General features: G+C 45.5%; 1 protein-coding gene across 5 annotated transcripts in view; it reads right to left on the reverse strand.

Moving 5' to 3' along the window:
• LOC132592581 (uncharacterized) overlaps positions 1-20,914 on the reverse strand; it is an 83,443-nt gene that overhangs the window by 44,673 nt on the left and 17,856 nt on the right. For 2 of the 5 annotated variants that reach the window (XR_015951494.1, XR_015951495.1), the window contains 2 exons: positions 18,213-18,352; positions 16,889-17,062 (listed from right to left, as the gene is read on the reverse strand). Coding sequence is in view for 2 of the 5 variants with exons in the window: in XM_088675508.1 (XP_088531634.1) it covers positions 18,331-18,352; positions 18,640-18,692 (75 nt within the window). In the remaining 3 variants the exon portion in view is untranslated. Of the gene's footprint in view, positions 1-16,888; positions 17,063-18,212; positions 18,353-18,639; positions 18,817-20,914 lie in introns of those variants that run through there. The other 3 variants (XR_015951493.1, XM_088675507.1, XM_088675508.1) reach the window with 3 other exon arrangements.

The raw sequence follows: 20,914 nt of genomic DNA on the forward strand, positions 1-20,914 counted from the left end.
TTGTTATTATTATTATTATTATTATTATTATTAAATTCCCATTGGACCTGTCTCTTTAATTCTCTTTAATTCAGAGCAATAATCACATACACATATGGTGGTCTGTTTTACTCTATTTTTAAGGGGAGAGCTATTGTTGTGAAAGTGTAGTAGTACTTTCCTGCATTAAGGGGTTTGATAAACAGGGGAGAAATAATTTGATAGCCTTGCCTTGTTTAATTTGTTTGACATGATTAGTTTGCTCTAACTTTTTTTTAAAAATCTTCCACATCTACAATGGCAGTCATATTGCACAATAACATACTGTGTCACAGAAAACCAGTTATTGACTAAGGAGTAAAGGTAGGTATTGTGACAAGTGTGTTACCTCCCTTTCCTGGTAGCTTCTCCCCTTTCCAGTAAAGTACAAGATATGTATGCAATAGGATCACCTTGCAATATATAAACCTTAATAACATACAATATTCTGTTTACAATATTGAATCCTAGTGTTGCATCTTGGGGATGACCAGGACATCGAAGGTTCCTATAGAGTTCAAAAGCGAGTCCCCAACAGGTTCCATTTGTTGCTGAGCTGACCCGGCTGTCAAACTGTGATCTCTGGACTCGAATGCACTCCTGCAGCAGGCTGCCTCAAATTGCCTTCCCAGCGAGCAACAGATTTCCCAGAAAATAAAAACAATGAAAATACCTACTGCTTTGGTACTGAAGCCCCAGTAGCAGCCACCGCAAGGTGGGTGGAAGTTTTGGGACCCCTGACAGGAGAGGAAGGGCAGTTGCCATCCCAATACAAGGCCTACTGGGACGTGTTCTTTGAGAAGGAGGCAGACACTTTGCCTCCGCATCAACCTTATCACTATAAAATAGACTTCCTATTGAGGACTCAGATGCCCAGAAGTCGATGCCTGTTTGATGTCTGAGAACGAGCTGACCGCCCTCAAGGAGTTTCTCAAGAAGAACCTGGCATGGGGTTTTAGCCGGCCATCCAAGGCGCCAGAGGGCTCTCCCATGCTGTTTGTAAAGGAAAAGACACACCCGAACTGTGTCTCTGTGTGGACTTTCACCAGATTATCCTCATCATGGTGCCCAATCACTACCCCTTACTGTGCATTGGGGATTTGCTAGAGAGGTTGTGGTCTGCAAAGATTTTCACAAAGCTGGACTTAAGGGGGGGCGTACAATTTGATACACTGGTACCTCTGGTTAAGAACTTAATTAGTTCCAGAGGTCCATTCTTAACCTGAAACTGTTCTTAACCTGAAGCACCACTTTAGCTAATGGGGCCTCCTGCTGCCGCCACGCCGCCAGAGCATGATTTCTGTTCTCATCCTGAAGCAAAGTTCTTAACCTGAGGTGCTATTTCTGGGTTAGCGGAATTTGTAACCTGAAGCATTTGTAACTTGAAGCATTTGTAACCCAAGTACCTCACTAGACAAATGCCTCACAGCACGAAAAAATCGCAAGACGAAAACGTTTTGCAATTTTTTTGCAGACTCGCAAGACGAAGTTTTCTATGGCCATGCCATAGAAAACTTCGCAAGATGAAGCAGGGCGCTGCGAAGAGGTGACTTTAATCCACCAAAATGGCCGCCGGCAGCTGAACAGCAGCCGGATCCCCCCTCACTCTCACCTTAAGCACACGAACGGGAGAGCTGTCTGGTTGGGCGCGAGGGTCCAGCTGCTGGGGAAGAAGGGAGGGCCCTCTTGCTTCCCCCTCCCCAGAGCCTTAAAACCTCCGGAGCAGATGTCTGGTTGGGCGCAAACGGCTGCTGGGGAAGGAAGGAGGGAGCATGGCTGTGTGGAGGCGCCAAGCAGAAGTCGTGGGGCTTCCGGAGCAACCGACTGGGTCGGCACACGAACGGCTGCTGGGAAAGGAGGAAGGGAGTCTCTCCCTGGCCCTCCTCCTGCTTCCCCCTCCCCTTAAAATATGAAAAACTTCCAGCTGTGGTTGGTAAGTCGGTACCCTTTTTTGCGCTTTTCCCCCTCCATAGGAACACATGAATTAAATTTCAATGCATTCCTATGGGAAACCGGGCTTCGCAAGACAAAATTATCGCGACATGAAACAATTTGAAGAACGAATTAATTTCGTCTTGCGAGGTATCACTGTACGTATGAGGGAGAGAGATGAGTGGAAGACAACGTTCTGCAGTTATGGCAGTTTCAATTACTTGGTCATGCCTTTTGGGTTGCAGTCAAGAACGGTGACGTTCCAAGCATTCATCGACCAAGTGTTGGGGAATCTGGTGGACACGCATGTCATTTCTTATCTTCTGATCTATTCTGAGAACCCAGAGCAGAATGTACATCACATGACGGAGGCGCTACGAAGGCTGAGAGAGCATTGTCTTTACACGAAGTTGGAGAAATTCCAGTTCCACGTCTCAGAAGTAGAGTTCTTCGGGTACCGTATAACGGTGAGTGGAATGCACATGGATCTGGCCAAGGTGCAGGTGGTAGTGTCGTGGAAGGAGCCCAAAACCAAGAAGGACTTGCAAAGGTTTTTGGGGTTCGCGAACAACTATCACAAGTTCGTGTCCAGCTACTCCAGGCTCACGGCCCCTCTTACGGACTGCTTGAGGGTAAAATAAAACCCTTCCTGTGAACAGCGGTGGCTCTGCAGACATTCAAGCAACTCAAGGCAGTACTCACCTCAGAGGAGTATCTAGCCCATGCCGACCTCCAGCGGCCGGTGGTGGTGAAGACCAACGCCTCCAATAGGGTGATGGGAGTGGTCCACCGTGTGTGGCTGCGGGGCAATCCATCACACGGTGCAGCAGGCCAATCAACAGTGTGCGGTGCAAGGTGAGCCCCCGCTGTGTGCCTTTTTGTCACCCCCTCAGAGATGATACCCGCTGCAGACCCCCCCTTCCTACGCCCCTGCTGTGCTCGGGTGCCTTTGTCAGGCGTGGGCCAGCATCCAGCTTGATAACAGCACACAAGACTTAATTAACTGGTAGATTTATTGCAAGCAGCAATTAGTCTCTGACCTCTCTATTGGAGAACCTGTTCTTCACAGTCAAGTTGACCCTTCTGAAGAGTCCTTCCAGTTTCTACAGAATATCCTGAACTTCCAACCCTTACGTTTTGGGGCTTGTTTTCTTTCTAGGACTTTCCCTATTCACCTAGTTTTGGGAATAATGATCTTAGTTGCCTCCTCATCCTATGTGGAACCGCTCACTCTCCTTTGTGCTGGGCATGACTGTGCTTCTTGCGAGAGCGGGCTGCTCTCCAGCCCGCTCTGCCGAAGCAGATAAGCTGCATTCCTGCCAGCTCTCAAAAGAGGAGGGGTTGACAACCCCCCTGTTTCAACTATCTAAGAAGTATCCAAGCCTAGAGAGCATCCAAGCTCTCTCTGCATCTGCCTGCATTCTATTTCAGGCAATACGTCTTTGCTTTGGGCTGGTGTGTTCACAACACCACCCCTCCCCTATAATCGTCGTCCTCCTCCTGCTCCCCCTCCTCCTCAGGCTCCCTGTCTATGTTTTACCACCAGTCATCCTCACTCTCTTCCTCCTCTTGAGAGTTCCCAACTATGCCCCCCCTCATCCTCACTTTTGCCATGTTCTTCGACTGCTTCCTCCTCTTCCCTCTACCCTTCTTGGTTTGGGCTTCCTGAGGTACCTGTGGTGGAATTCTACCTGTAACCTAGGGTCATGCACATTTTTGGAATCCTCCCAAGAATTTTCCTCATTCCCATAACCTTTCGAAGAATTTTCTTCTTTCCCATAAACTTTCCAAGATACTAAATATTGCAGTCTCCTTCCCCTCTAGTCCAGCAACTGTTCCACTTCATATTCCCCTTCACTTTCCACAATGATTGGTTATGGGGTGAGGTTTCCTTCTTGGGCTCTTGATACGGGTGTGCAGGGTGTCAGGAGATTCAGTTCCACCTTAAGACTTAGGCATGCTGCTGCTGATATATGTCACATGTCTAGGTATATCCTTTTATGGACTCTTACTTTCAGTTCTGTACTGGTTCTGTTCTGAGTTCTGTTCTGAACTGTTTGATCTGATGGAAGAGAGAAAGCATCGTTCGCTCTCTCTTCATGCTGTAATATAGCTGTAAATAAACCACTTTAAAATGCCTCTCTGCTGCTGCCTTATCATCTCTGCTGAAACTGCGTGGGCATCTCTGCTGATTGCGTGCTCAGGTTGCTGAGACCCTGAGTCGTGTTCCATGGGAATCACCGGGACTGAGACGAAGAGGGAGCTGCCGGCTGGACCTCCCAATGGTGAAATCCCATCAAAAGGGTTCCGGGCCCAGAAGTACAAGGGTCGTCAAGCCCAGAGGAGATGGTTGGTGGTCTCTGGACCAGCCAGTTATGGATCCAGGAGCAGGCAGTGTGTTCCGAATGCGGCTTTGATCAGTGCTGAAAACATCGGAGCAATTGAGAGGTATGTGTGGAGAGCGAGAGGCAGCAAAATGTTTATTCAGCAAGCTGCTGGCTGCTGCCGGAGAAAGCTTTGAAACAGACAGTCGTAAACCTGTCCCAGTGATTAATTGACTGTGAGATAGAGCTGGAGCGGAGGCATTTTTCCAAAGTGATTGCCTGTAACGGGTGGCTGGAAAAATGGAGAATATGCTTGGAAGCTCTAACCAGATAATTCTTCTGGATGGGACTAATTATCATACATGGAAAATATATGTAGAAGGCAAGTTAAGACTTGCAAAGCTCTGGCATGTGATTGAAGAGAACCCCCCCGCGCCTGTAACGAATGCTTGGACTCAATGTGACTCACAAGCTCGCGGTTTGATTATTGGATGTGTCTCAGCTACAGAATTAATTACCCTTGCTAACAGAGCGTCTGCGAGACAAATGTGGGAGGGACTACGTGAAGCCCATGAACGCAAACAGGCAGGGTCAGTTCTATTGTTTTTTCGGACTCTGCACAACATGAAACTCCAGCCGGGAGGTGATTTACGTGCCCACATTCTTGAAATGCAGCGGCTGAGGGAGGAACTGGTGAATCGTGAATTTGTTTTGCCAGAAGCTGTGTTTGCAGTGTTGATTCTGGACTCTTTAGACCACAGCTTTGATGCCATTGCTAGCCAGTTAGCAGCCCTCCCCACAAGAGATTTAACAGCAGCTAGAGTAATTGCTGTATTGCAAAATGAGTGGGATCGGAGGAGAGCTGAGGGCGCCAGTTGCAAATCACAGGAGCCAGCTGCTACGTGCCAATCTCAAGCTGATAACGCTAGAGCCTTCACGATCAGATGCTATGGTTGCGGAGGTCAGGGTCACGTAAAGCGAAACTGCAGAAAGAAGCAAGATAAGCAAAGACCGATAGCTGCTGCAAATTTCAAAGGCAAGCAAGGAAAGGGGGGTGGCAGCGGTGGAAAGCAGCCAAGTGGACAGCGTAAAGCTATGCTGGCTAAGATAACAGCAACTTCAAAGGCTAATAACTTCTTTGTTGTCGATTCTGGTGCCACGAACCACATCTGCCGAGACCGACATCTTTTTGTTTCATTTCAAGCCTTTAAGGGGAAGATTTTACAGGCAGGTGGATCATCTTTGGACATTCAAGGAACTGGGACAATTGTGTTAGAATCTCTAAACCTAGAGATTGCTGATGTGCTTTATGTGCCAAAAGCAAAGGATAATTTACTTTCAGTTCCACAGCTGGACAGAAAGGGTTTTCACATCTCTTTCAGGAATGGCATTGCCATTATCACTAAGAACAATGAAGAATACGTACGTGCTGAAAAGGTTGATGAACTGTTTTTGATGACTTTTGATGATGTAAAAGTGTCTGAGGGTGAACCTGATGAAAATGTTGCTTATGTTGCTAACACAACTAATAGGCCTCTTCATGCAGGTTGTATTCACGAATACCATCGCATTTTTGGACACTTAGGCTGGCAAGCAGTGTCCAAGATGCCCAAGGTTGTGCAGGGCTTGAAGCTTAAACCCTGCAAGTATCATATGAAGTGTGTTTCCTGTGCACAACATAAGGTGAAAGTTGCACCCAAAGGGAAAGTGTCTGGGAGGAAGGCAACCCAGCCTTATCAGGTGGTCCATGCAGACCTGGTAGGTCCACTTTCACCATCTGTGAGTGGATCTAGGTATTTTATGATCCTAATAGACTCCTACACCAGATATGTTCACGTGTTTGTGCTAAAACAGAAATCAGATGCCTTTTTAAAGTTCAAGGGTTTCTGTGCATGGCTTGAAAATGCCAGGGGCCAAAAGATAAAGTGCCTATTCAGTGACAATGGAGGGGAGTTCACTTCTCATGAATTTAAAGCTTTTCTGTCTGAGAAGGGAATTCAACACGATCTGGCATGCCCCAGAAGTCCTTGGGAAAATGGTCTGTGTGAAAGGGCAGGACAAACCTTACAGCAGGGACTTAAAACCTTGCTGCATGATGCCAATTTACCTGAGCAGTATTGGGCCGAAGCACTATCTAATTTTGTTTACACTCTTAATCGCAGGTGGCATTCAGCGATTGAGTGTACCCCTTATGAGAAGATGTTTGGCAAACAGCCTTACATCAAACACATGAGGATCTTTGGATCTGACATGTGGGTAAACACCCCACAAAGTGGTAAGCTGGGGACACGAGGTGAACCTGGTATATTTTTGGGATACGAAAATGGAGCGTACAGAGTGTTAATGAAAAACACTCAAACTGTAAGAATCACCAAGAGTGTCCAGTGCAATCCCAAATGGGGGGAAAATGTGGGGATTTTTCAGATTCATCCTGTTGATGATGATGATGAAGAAGAAGCACAAGCTGAGGATGATGATGAGCAGGATTCTGGTTCTGATTCTGATTCAGTAAGAGGCGCAGGTGCACTATCAGCATCTGATAGTGACACTGCAGATTATTTAAGTGCAAAAGCCTCAATCAGACCATCAGATGCGTCTGACACTGAACTAGAAGAACCTCTGTTCACCATTGGTCGCTTTTCTCCTAAAAAGGAGGAGTTAAGTAAAGATGAAGAACGGACTGTTCGAAGGTCCGAGAGGGCCACAAAGGGGAAACCGCCCAAGAGATATGCTGATGAATATGCAAAGACAGCTGTTGCTGTTCTTGGTACCTCTGAAAAAATCTTTGAACCTGCTAGTTTCCAAGAGGTTCAGGAATTGAACCCAAAGCAGGCTCAGCCATGGCTGGAAGCCATGAAGGCTGAAATTGACTCCTTAGATAGAAATCAAACCTGGGAGCTAGTTCCAGTTGTCCCGGGAATGAGACTTGTTGACAGCAAGTGGGTGTTTAAAGCCAAGACTAACCAGAATGGAAAGATTATGAGACACAAAGCAAGGTTGGTCGCCAGAGGATTTTCGCAGGTACCGGGGGAGGACTTTCACCAAGTCTTTGCTCCTACCGTGAAATACGAGACGGTGAGACTCATGCTTAAATTTGCGTCTGAACAAAAGTTTCAGGTCGCCCATCATGATATCGATACAGCTTTTTTATACGGGGTTTTGCAGGAAGATATATTTTTACTGCCCCCTGCTGGTGTGGATGTACCAAAGGGAATGGTATGCAAACTAAAGAAATCACTGTATGGGCTCAAGCAGAGCGCCAGGTGTTGGAACACCAAACTTACAGAAACATTGCTTTCCTTAGGATTTAAGCAAGGTATCGCTGATCCGTGTGTATTTGTCAAACAAGAGGGGGAGCAAAAACTGTACTGTATTTGTTTTGTTGATGATTTGCTGTTCTTCCGGAAGAACAAAGAGTTGTACCAGAGTACACTTGCTCAGTTGAAGGAACACTTCAATATGAAAGACCTAGGTGAGGTTTCCAATTATCTTTCTCTACAGGTTGAGAGAAACAAAGAAGGTACTTTTCTGGTACACCAAACTCAAAAGATTACTGATGTGCTGAACCAACTGAATTTAATTGATGCAAATCCTGTTGACACACCTATGGTACAAGGTTATAAAGTTGATGATGATGCAGAACCATTTGCCGACACCACACTGTATAGATGTGTGTTAGGTAAGTTAAACTTCATCGCAAGAGTTTCAAGACCTGACATTGCTGTTAGCTGTAATTTGCTGAGCAGACGTGCCAACAATCCTACTGTTCAGGATTGGCGTGCTTTGAAACGCATTTGTAGGTACTTAAAAGGAACCATGCACTACAGATTGCGTTTCACAAGTCAAAAGACTGGAGGTCTGGAAATCTTCGCAGATGCAAGTTTTGGTAGTGATGTCACAGATAGCAAAAGCACTTCAGGTGTTTGTTATGTATACAACCATTGTCTTTTTGATTGGATGTGCAGGAAACAGACAACCGTTTGTCAGAGTTCCTGTGAAGCAGAGCTCAACGCTCTCTCACTCTCCTTAATGGATTGTGAATGGTTGTTGCAACTGTTCAAGGATATTGGAGTTAATGTGTCTTGTCCTATTCAGGTATATCAAGACAATCAGTCCTGTTTAGCTTTGCTAGCATCCGAGAGTTGCAAGCAGAGGACCAAATATTTGCAGATAAAATTACATCGTGCAAGGGAATGCATAAAGAAAGGACTGGTCCAAATATCATACATGCCAGGTAATGAAATTCCAGCTGATATGTTGTCCAAGGTTGTAAATAAAGAACAGTTGCACAGTTATATGCAAAAGCTACAGTTTGGAACTGCTGAGCTTAAGGTTTCACAGAATGGGGGAGTGATGTCAGGAGATTCAGTTCCACCTTAAGACTTAGGCATGTTGCTGCTGATATATGTCACATGTCTAGGTATATCCTTTTATGGACTCTTACTTTCAGTTCTGTACTGGTTCTGTTCTGAGTTCTGTTCTGAACTGTTTGATCTGATGGAAGAGAGAAAGCATCGTTCGCTCTCTCTTCATGCTGTAATATAGCTGTAAATAAACCACTTTAAAATGCCTCTCTGCTGCTGCCTTATCATCTCTGCTGAAACTGCGTGGGCATCTCTGCTGATTGCGTGCTCAGGTTGCTGAGACCCTGAGTCGTGTTCCATGGGAATCACCGGGACTGAGACGAAGAGGGAGCTGCCGGCTGGACCTCCCAATGGTGAAATCCCATCACAGGGTTCATGGGGGACAATAAGGACCTATGGAATACAGAGTGTATCTTCATGGAGGTGGGCAAACAAAGCCTGAATGACACAGGGCTAATTTGTGTGTTCCGCAACTGGGACTGACATGTTGTCTTCCTTCTTACACCTTCAGCAGCTGCTTTAGTTTCCTCCAAAACTGGGAGGTAAACTGTGTTCCTCTATTGGAAATGACCCTTAGAGCAATCCATGCTGCTTAAACACATGCTCCATGAAGAGTTGAGCCGTCTCCTGAGCCAAGGGAAACTTCTTACAGGGCACAAAATCCTCCTCCACCCATATCACCGGCTGCTTCTGTGACTCAGGCAGGTCAGTGATAAACATAGCTGCCAAGTTTTCCCTTTTCTCGCAAGGAAGCCTATTCAGCATAAGGGAAAATCCCTTAAAAAAAGGGATAACTTGGCACCTATGGTGATAAAGTCCATAACTATCACCTCCCATGGTCTTTGAGACCTAGGAAGCGGTTAGAGTAGTCCTGCAGGCCCTTCATGGGGTCTCTCTGCCTGCTGACAAGTCTCCAATGCCTTCACATACTCCCTCGTTTCCTCCTTCATCTTTGGTCACCAAAATGTTCTCATCACTCAGAATAAGGTTTTGTACTGCCCCAAATGCCCCGCAATGGGTCTGTCATAACACTGCTTCAAGACCTTGGCCCAGAGCTCCTCCTCTGGGACATATAGCCCTGGTCCCTTATAGAATAGAATAGAATAGAATAGAATAGAATAGAATAGAATAGAATAGAATAGAATAATTTATTGGCCAAGTACTAACATAATTGGAATTTTGTTTCAGTTACATTGCAATGTAAAAGTACTTTGAACAAAGTGTGCAAAACACTATTTCAAGATCACAAGCGGAGTTACTTCAGAACAGGTTGAGGTGGTTGTTGGTGCCTCTGGCGCCAACTGAATGGCACTAGTTGATAATGCTTGACTTTTGTCCTGCTATAAAACTGATTCAGGTCGTTTGCCAATTTTTTGACTCTCTGGAGCAGAATATGTTCTTTTATATTCAGTAATGTTCTGTAAATTCTTCCAAAGAGTAGCCGAGTCCCTGTTTGAGAACTGAGTTTCTTGAGTTTTCTCAAGATGCAGTTCATCCATTTTATTGGCAAGTGAGTGAAGATTTGAGAGGTGAATAGATGGTAAAGCTGATCTCATTCCATGCCTTCATATCTTAAACAAAGTGCCAGCATACCTCCCTCTTTGACGCCGTCTCCAGATCCTGCAAGGAGCCACAACTCCTCCATCGAAAACATCTTCGCAATTTTCCTCTAAGGTTGGAGGGTAAGTACCCGAAAAGGCTTCTCTGATATTTAAAATCTCATCCCAGGAAAATGTAATCCAGGTGGTTTGTAAGAAGCCATAAGGAATGATAATAAATGTTAAAAAAATCCTTTTCCACTCCAACAGTTCTGTTAGGCAATTGGCAGTTAAGCTCACTCCTTGTTGTTGTTTAGTCATTTAGTCGTGTCCGACTCTTCGTGACCCCATGGACCATAGCATGCCAGGCACTCCTGTCTCACACTGCCTCCCACAGTTTGGTCAAACTCATGTTTGTAGCTTCAAGAACACTATCCAACCAGCTCGTCCTCTGTCGTCCCCTTCTCCTAGTGCCCTCCATCTTTCCCAACATCAGGGTCTTTTCCAGGGAGTCTTCTCTTCTCATGTGGTGGCCAAAGTATTGGAGCCTCAGCTTCAGGATCTGTCCTTCCAGTGAGCACTCGGGGCTGACTTCCTTAAGAATGGATAAGTTTGATTTCTTGCAGTCCACGGGACTCTCAAGCTCACTCCTTAGCAGGCCTTATCTCCAATCCTTGTCTACAACGCTGTCATAAGAGGCAATAAAAGCCATAAAACCATAAACTCCTAAACACCTTAAAACAATAAAACAGTGAAACAATACACTAAAAACATTCTTAAGCTCGTAAAAAGGACAAGTACTTTACAGAGCAAGAGCCGAGGCTGCCCTTATCGGCACCATCTTAGATAGAACAATCTATATATATTATATCATACAACAATCCACCTCTTTCAGCAAAGCTATCTGCCGCACTATCCCCTCTCTGTATTGCCTCTATGTTCCCCTTCATCCTCCGCAGTTTGTTTCTGGAAGTCGAGTATCTGCTGCTGAGACTGCTGCTACCTGTAGCCAGTCTGAGGATGTGCCTCAGCACTAGGGTAGGCTCCTCTTCCAGATACTCCAGTTTCCGTGAAGGAGCATATGCTCTTTGGTTCTGAGGGCCCACCACATACTGCACTCTGAAGTTGAATCTGGCAAAGGATTGTGCCCACCGTATCTGCCTCTGGTTAAGACGCCAAGCTGTCTGCCAGTGTTCTAAATTATGGTGATCGGTGCGCAACTCCACTTGATGTTGTGCCCCCTCCAGGAAGTGTCGCCACATCTCCAGAGTGTCCCAAATAGCAAGCAATTCTTTCTCCCAGATGGTGTAGTTCTGCTCTAATGGATTTAGCTTACGCATGACTAAATACAGTACTCAAAACTGCCATATCTGGTACAAAAGGTGGTCTTCCACTCATTTCCTTCTCTTATCCTTATCAAGTTATAGGCCCTCCTCAAGTCAAGCTTTGTGAAGATCTTTGCCGACCTCAACCACTCCAGCAAGTTCCCTATATGTAGCAGGGGGTAGCGATTGGGCACCATCACCTGGTTCAGCCTCCTCTAATCATTGCAGAGGAGCAGCTCAGAGTAGTTCCTCTACTTCACAAAAAGCACAGGTGCACCCCCAGGACCCTTAGAAGGATGAATAATCCGGAAGTCAAATTATTCTCCAGAAACTCCTTCAGTGTGGCCAACTCTGCTTCTGACATGGAATAAAGACGACTGGTGGGCAACTGGGCCCCTGGGAGCAATTCGATTTTGCAGTCATAAGGCCTATGGTTGGCAATCTATCAGCTTCCTTCTCACAGAACACATCTCGATAGGCGTTGTAGGGCGGGGGTAATTGTCCTTTGTCCCCTGTAAGGGGTCTTAGGGCCTCTTTCCTCTCTGACCTCTGACCTCTCTGGCCCCCTTCCACCTAGGCAGTGTAGGCGGCAATAGGCTGAAGCAAAGATTATGGATCTCTGCCCCGAAAGCAATCACAGGATCATGCCGGGATAGCCCCGTCATTCCCAGTACCACAGGGTGAGTTGCCAACCTTCTGATGCGGAGTGTGATTGTCTCTTGGTGGCCCAGCAACCCCAGGCCTATCGGCATTGTGGCCTCAGAGACATGCGCAGCGAGCAAGGGCCGCCCATCAATATTCTATACTTTCAGAGGGGGCTCCAACCTCTGCATGGCCAACACCAGCCTCTCCACAAAGTCCAAGTCTATAAAATTTGTAGATGCTCCTGAATCTATGAGTGTGCACACTTGCTCACTGCCCCCATCCGGAAACTAGCGTGGCGTGCGCTGTCAGTCCCAGAATAAATTTGGAAAGAGACTTAAAAAAATTCCCAAAACACGAGGTCCCAAAAACAAAAGAGTTTACTACTTTATGCCACTACTGCAGCTAGAACCTTATTGACACAAAGCTGGAGAACAAGTATAGTACCCACTAACAAAGAATGGTAGTGTAAAATGTTGGAATACAGTGGTACCTCGGTTTAAGTACACAATTGGTTCCGGAAGTCTGTACTTAAGCTGAAGTGAACTTTCCCATTGAAAGTAATGGAAAGTGGATTAATGCCTTGCAGATGGTCCATGGAGTACTTAACCTGAAGCGTACTTCACCTGAAGTGAACTTTCCCATTGAAAGTAATGGAAAGTGGATTAATCCATTCCAGATGGGTCTGCGGAGTACTCAACCTGAAGCGTACTTAACTGAAAGTATGAGTGTAATTGGTTCTGGAAGTCCGTACTTAACCTGAAGCGTACTTAACCTGAAGTGAACTTTCCCATTGAAAGTAATAGAAAATGGATTAATCCGTTCCAGACAGGTCCACAGAGTACTTAAACTGAAAGTACTCAAACCGGAGCGTTCTTAAACCGAGGTATGACTGTATACTGAACTGGCTGGTCTGATAAAGAGCATAAGGCAGTCATCCCCAAACTTCGGCCCTCCAGATGTTTTGGACTACAATTCCCATCTTCCCCGACCACTGGTCCTGTTAGCTAGGGATCATGGGAGATGTAGGCCAAAACATCTGGAGGGTCGCAGGTTGGGAATGCCTGGCATAAGGGAAGGGGAGGGGGTTAAATATGGTCTCTGTTATAGTTTTTAAAAATTATTTTAAAGCCCACTCTAGACCTAACAGAGTGCAAGAACTATAGACTGGTCACTGATGCCTCTTTTTTGTCGAAGGAGATGGAAAGGGTGGTTGTGGAGCAACTGTAGGCATTTCTGGATGAAAATTATTTTCTAGATTCATTAAATTCTAGGTTCAGACCTGCATTCAGAACTGAATCAGCCTTGGTCACCTTTATCATAAAATGAACCAACTGCAAGGCCAGGTTACCGCTTGAGCACTGTGCTCCAGGTGTTGGTTGGTAACATGAGGCTGTATTTCTAAGATAAGATGATAAGTAAGATAAGATAAGATAAGATAATTTTTACTGTCATTGTCCTCTTGCGGGAACAATGCAATTACTTGGTTACCACATCCACTCAGATAAAGCATTCCACATAATCCAAAATAATTCAAAACCTTAATTAAAACAGTGCAATACGATTCAATATAACAAATAAAATAAGATGACTTCAAAGTCCAGAATTTCCATTCCAGGCCAAAATCTCTCTAGAGAAGAAACTGTTCCTGAGACGGCTCGTTCTTGCTTGCATTGTTCTATATCTCCATCCCAATGGCAGGAGCTCGAAGAAATGGTGACCAGGGTGTGTTGGATCTCTTGATATGTCTAGTGCTTTTCTATGTTACCTGGTGGTATAGATTTGTTCTAACGTGGAGAGTGAGCAGCCAATAATGCTCTCTGTAATGTGTTCGATGTGGAACTGCCCTTGGGCCTGATAAAGAAATTTCCTTGCACCTTTAAAGAAACAAGAAGACAACATCATTGGGAGAAGGTATTAACCTTTATTTCTCAAAACAAAACAAAACATGGAAGTGATATGAAAGTAGCTAAGACAAATGTGCCACAGAAGCCCACCAACTCTTGCAAAGCCCAACTAGGTAAGGGTTCTTTTGGCATGTGGGTGGAGGAAATAAAAAGGCACCTGTTGGGATGGGTAGTGCAGAAGGCAGGAATGGCAACAGGAAGAAAACCCAGAGCCACTGATTGTAGTTATGCCCCTAGTCCTCGTCCATGCTGAGTACTACAATGGCAACAGGAACTGAGGAGGAGGAAACTGGCAGGCAGTGGCATCCCCATGTCATACATGTCATATGTGTTTTGGCCTACAACTCCCATGATCCCTAGCTAACAGGACCAGTGGTCGGGAAAGATGGGAATTGTGGTCCAAAACATCTGGAGGGCCGAAGTCTGAGGATGCCTGTTTTAGAACTAGTGGCTTTGGACAGGGAAGCAACTGAGAAAATGAGAGATTGCAAAGGACTAGAAGGATCAATTCTCTTTTCTCTTTTTTTCATTTTGCATCACTTCTACATATCTGGAGGTAGAGGGACAGTGGGGAAGATATTGGCAGAGTGGGTATTTTTGAAAGACGTTGATGGAGCCAATCCAGTGTGCCTGCTTTGTATGTTTATACCATGCTGACCTCACTCCCAACTTGCCTTTCCCCTCTACCTTCTGTTAAGCAGCAGCAATGTCACCAGGTCAGGTGGGCAGCAGTGCCCCATCACACTCTGCCATTGCCGTAACCCATCATTGTGCAATGCAGTGGCATGTAAGAAATTGTGTCCTGCAGTTGCTGTGCCTCCTTAATAGCTAGGTACACCCACACCTCCAACTAAGCTGGCGTGGTTTTGAAATGGGGTGGTACACCCCACTAAGGTGATCTCCACCCTTGATTGTGGAAACTCTCACTATGTGGGCAGTGAGAACTTCAATCAATGACAATGCTAGCAGGGTGACAAGAATGGAGCCACTTCAGAATAAATACCACATAAAAGTTGCAACATATGTGATTGATTTCCCATGACTGCTTATTTGGATATTTTCTGTAGACATTTCTGCAGATTCCATTATTCTAGCATCATTATTTTAGTAAAAGGACCTAGTCACTTTGAGGAATTTTGTAAAAAAGCAGGATATAAATCTAAATAAATTGAATAAACCGTTTAGAGACTAAGAAACACACTGTGACAAAACTTTCACCAAATTATTTCCATGGCACAATCTACATCCATGGCACCATGCAAGTGATGATAATACTGTGAGGCGTCATAAAGAATATCTACCTCCCAGCTCTTTAATTACACACCCAACGATTTTCAGATCTAAAACCTGGCCTTTGTTCACAGGGCATACATCATGTTCAAAAACAAATGCCCAACAGTGCAGTGGCAATGGCGTACATCTGTTCCTACACCAGCAAAGTAGTCGGGGCACCCCAAAACGCCTCCCCCTTGACCTGCGTCGCAGTGCTCCCCTTATCTCTTGCGCCGGAAGGAGCGATGCCATCTCAGCCTCCTCCTGGCCAAAGCGATGTAAGGGCTCTCCAGCATCCTGGAGCCCTTGCCTGCATCTCTCCTCCCCTGAGCTTTCCAATCGTTCTGCATGCTGGTTTCTCTCTCCCTCCGAGTCTCCCCCCTCCCCCCTGGCTGCTTCAGACCCACTGCTGCTGCCTGTGCTTGGCGAGGTGGACGATAGGATGATGGGGGCTGGCTCCCTGTAGGGAGTCACCCTTACACTATGGAAGAAAAAAATCAGCTAAAAGATAAAGATGATAGTGTGTGTGTAAAAGCCTGGTTGCTCCAGTTACTCTGGGCAGCTTAGAACATAAAAAAACGCCGCAGCAACACATAATCAATTAAAAACTTCCTGATTCAGGGTTGCCTTCAGATGTCTTCAGAATGTTGTGTAGTTGTTTATCTATTTGACATCTGAAGAGAGGGTGTTCCGCAGGGTGGGCGCTGCTACTACGGGGTGGGCGCCAAACCCAGATTCATAGCTGAGTTGGCTGTTTTCATTAGATCAGTCACTTTTTTTCACCAAATTCTGGCTATATTTTTGTTTTCTCGACTTTTCTTTCTATAAGTTTAAAATGAATTGTATAATAGGGCTCAAATCTTGGAGCACCCTTTTATAAACATAAAAGAAGCTCCACTGTTTTAATACAGGTGATTTATAGACATTACTCTTTCACATGTAATATTATTTCATGTTTCAGTTAAACATTCGCCTTCCCGTTATACTCTTTGATTCTGCCTCTACTAGTGGCAAGTTCCCCCAAAAGAGGAATTCTGGGTGTATTGCAGGATAGGGCAGGAAAGCACGTGTACGTCTTCGAAAACCTAGGACCTTCTGCACACACAGCAGGTGCTGAGTTACTGAGCTAGAGTCCCTTCCAGATCATTAATAAACAATCCAGCACCATTCTGTATATATCAATTTAGCTTTAATAAAATAAAAAAATTCCTTCAGTAGCACCTTAAAGACCAACTAAGTTTATATTTTGGTATGAGCTTTCGTGTGCATGCACACTTCTTCAGATACACTAGGAATGCGCTAGTGTATCTGAAGATGCGCTAGTGTATCTGAAGAAGTGTGCATGCACACGAAAGCTCATACCAAAATATAAACTTAGTTGGTCTTTAAGGTGCTACTGAAGGAATTTTTTTATTTTGCTTCGACCTAGTGTATCTGAAGAAGTGTGCATGCACACGAAAGCTCATACCAAAATATACACTTAGTTGGTCTTTAAGGTGCTACTGAAGGAATTTTTTTATTTTGCTTCGACTCAGACCAACACGGCTACCTACCTGTAACTAGCTTTAATAACATAATGATTAATGTTCCTATTACAGACATCTTGTCAGAAACACTGCAACTGTTTTATATGGACTAGTTAGCTTTGTAATGCTTATCAAATCATTCTGAAAGAGCTCTTAATATATTTCCGGGCCTTTTTTGGTGTTTATCCCGAAGATTTTCAAGTGCAGTCTTTGCCTGTTGAAAGAAAACCAGAGGAATACATTGTGTTATAGGAATAGATTGCAAAATAGTTATGCACAGTTATTAATATTTGTGAGGAAAAAGCTAAGGGGATCAGAACCAGAGGCAACCGATTTATTCCAGCCATAGAAGCACAATATGCAACTTCTTTCTGGGATACACAAATGACTTTGTATAGGCCTCCTGAGATGTGTTGCACGAAGGTTTATGAACACAATTGGTTCCGGAAGTCTGTTCATAAACTGAAGCGTTCATAAACTGAAGCGAACTTTCCCATTGAAAGTAATGGAAAGTGGATTAATCCGTTCCAGATGGGTCCGCGGCGTTCGTAAACCGAAAATTCGTAAACCGAGGTGTTCATAATCCGAGGTTCCACTGTAGTTACCTTGCATGGTTGTTACAATGTAAAATAAAAGGATGGAACCTCATGACAACAAAGGCATAATCCCTTGCAGAAAGAAATTATTTATCTGCCCCTTTAAACAGGCAATCAAAAGCAGCAAGAAAACAACCAGAAAGTGCTTGGGGGAGGACCAGGCATACTAACTAAACCATGTTCCAACCCCGTTCCCAATAGCCACCAGGACCCTACATGCTCCTCCCCTTAGCCCCCTCCCTTTGGGAGTCAGCTTCCCAAGTCTTCCTCTGTGTGTGGGCGGGGCCGCTCGGCTTCTGTCCTTGTGGCGTGGGCTCTGTTTCACACATGTGGACAGTTTGGAGAAAGCGCAAGAGGACAGTTGACCAATGGCCCCACAGAAGCTCAGCTCAACAACTTTTCATGCAATAAACCAACATTTTCATCAGTAGGAATTAGAATAAGATCTATTATTTGATTATTGATATAAACATCCAGAATGTCTTTTGTATAGTCAACCCTAACATAGTGGGAAGAAGTCCCATTGCATGAGCAGATCTCTCTCTGTGCTGCATAGTTTGTCCCCTTTAATTTGTCTCAACAAGTTAAGGAGAGGGAAAATTGAGTGATGGGAATAATGCACAAAAGTATATATAATGAACCCTATATCTGGTCATATAGAATGAGGAAATCAATATGTACAATACAATTTAGAGCTGAAAGAGAGAGAAAAATGAAGTGGAAAAGAAATATTCTGCTTTTAAACTTCCAAGTTTAGAGTTGACTTACTCTTTCAGCCAGCTCTACAGCGGTTATATTTGGATCATATGGGATAGGTTCTCCAATAAATGTCCTCAATTTCACTGGAAACCCTCCGTAAATGGGAAGGAATATACATCGAGTTTTATCATACAGCCATTTTGTCAGCCCTGTGTATGAAATGGAAGAAGATTCCGAAGGAAAGCGACACCATATCAAATTTGAAATTAGTTGACATTCTCAGTGTTTAGCAATTGCAATAAATACACCCCAAAGAGGAAGTATATATGTGGGCTTGGGTAAAGAGATACAGTACAAGATATTCAGTCAGCTCTTCTCAACTCTTTGCAATCAGATTCATAAGTTTTGTACAATACATATTCTTTTAAAAATATCATTCTATATTATTAAAATGTTTATTGCCTGATATCAACCAAGGTACCGGTATTTAACTTACTTGTCTTTCCAATGGTCCTGTATGCTGTTTTGTGTAAAAATAGGGATGATGGGCTAACAGAATAAAAGATGAAGCAAACATGAAAAGAAAGGTGAGGACTGGATATTTATTTTGTCCCAAACAACCCACCTTTATTTTTGTTATGGACTACAAAGAATGCTTCACATCTAGGATTATAATGAGAAGCAACTCCTTCTTCTTTTGTTGTGTTCTTCTTTTGTTGAGTTCTTTGCTGTTTTTTACAGAGGTTTTATTTTGTTTTTAAGGGGAGGGGTCAGGGCTGCCCGGGAGGGGGTCCCAGCAAGCAAAATGGCTGGGGCAGATTCCACAGGGGGGTGTGCACTGGAACAACCGATCTCAGTGGTCACGGGTAGGAGGAGGAGTTACGCTAAGACCAGACCATGTCATTACCGAGGAGGCAGACTTAGTCGTTGTCTGAGGACTATCCCTGCCTCCAGGTCTGGTCCTGACCGGACGGATATTGGAATCAGCAAGGGATACCCACATGACCTGAAGGTGCTGTTGTGCAATGCCAGGTCGATGATGAATAAGACCACCGCCATTCACGACCTGATTGTGGATGGAGGATTTGACCTGGCATGTGTGACAGAGACCTGGTTGGAGGAAGCCGATGGGCCCGTTCTTGGCGCTGCTTGCCCACCAGGTTTCTCTTATGCACAGCAACCCAGGCCATCTGGGCGGGGAGGGGGGGTTGCAGTGATTTTTAGGAAGTCATTAGTTTGCACCAGGCGTCCTATTGGGAAGACCCAGTTCTCTGAGTGCATGTTCTGGAAGTTGGGCAATAGAGGCAGTACAGGATTCCTTTTGGTGTACCGACCTCCCCGCTGCACCAAGGATTCCCTGCCCGAGCTGCTTCAGGTCGTGTCGGATGTGCTCCTGGAGACACCTAGCTTGGTTGTCTTAGGGGATTTTAACATCCATGCCGACACGACCTTACAAGGAGCCGCTCGGGACTTCGTGGAAAGCATGGCCACCATGGGGCTGTCCCTGAATAAGTCTGGCCCAACTCATAGCCGCGGACATGCCTTGGACTTGGTGTTTACCTCTATGGATGTTGGTGATCTGACATTAAGTAAAAGCGAAACAAAAGAAGTGCCATGGTCAGATCACTTTCTGGTGCAACTGGACTTCTCCGCAACCCTTTCCCTCTGCAGGGAGGTGGGACCGATTCGGATGGTCCGCCCCCGCTACTTAATGGATCCAATTGGCTTCCAAAGAGTGGTAGGGGATGTTTTATCCCATGTCGATGGCCTTTCAGCTGATTCCCTGGTGGCCCGCTGGAATGCGGAGTTAACCAGCGCTATTGACTGTCTGGCTCCGAAGCGCCCTCTCAGATTGCATGGAGCCCGGACAGCCCCGTGGTTTTCCCCGGCGCTGAGGGCAATGAAACAGTCGTTGAGACGGCTAGAGCGCCGGTGGCGGAAAACTCATTTTGAATCAGACCGGACACGGGCTAGAGCTCAACTTCGAGCCTACCAAGTGGCAATGGCGACGGCGAAGAGGACCTTCTTCACCGTCTCCATCGCATCTGCAGAAAACAGCAGCAGGAGACTCTTCCAGGTGGTTCGCAATTTAGCGGAACCACCTGCTCCATCCGGGCCCAGTACGGGCCACATGATCTCCTGCAATGATTTTGCAAAGTTTTTTGCAGATAAAGTCGCTCAGATTCGGGAAGAGGTAGACTCCACCGTGGGAGCAGGGCCGGGGCGGGGGAGTGCTAGAGTCCTGTCTAGTCAAGTTTTGTGGGATCAATTTCAATCTGTTACCTCCGAGGATGTGGACAGGCTGCTTAGACGAATGAAACCAACCACCTGTCTCCTTGATCCTTGCCCATCCTGGCTTATAAAAGCTAGCCAGGAAGGGCTGGGCGATGGGCTTCGCGGGTTGGTAAATGCTTCTCTCCATGAGGGAGCCTTCCCAGACCCGCTGAAAGAGGCGGTTATTAAACCGCTTCTTAAAAAACCATCTTTAGATCCGGCCAATATGGCCAACTATCGCCCAGTCTCAAATCTTCCATTCTTGGGCAAGGTGATTGAGCGAGTGGTTGCGGAACAACTCCAGGCACGCCTGGAAGAAGCGGACCATTTGGATCCCTTCCAGTCAGGATTCAGGCCTCATCATGGGACTGAAACTGCCTTGGTCGCACTGGTCGATGATCTCCGGCGGGCTAGGGACAAAGGTAAGAGCTGTTTCCTTGTTCTGCTGGATCTCTCAGCGGCTTTTGACACCATCGACCATAACATCCTTCTGGACC

The sequence above is a fragment of the Zootoca vivipara genome, chromosome 8, assembly GCF_965207765.1.
Source record: "Zootoca vivipara chromosome 8, rZooViv2.hap1.1, whole genome shotgun sequence".
Taxonomy (NCBI): domain Eukaryota; kingdom Metazoa; phylum Chordata; class Lepidosauria; order Squamata; family Lacertidae; genus Zootoca; species Zootoca vivipara.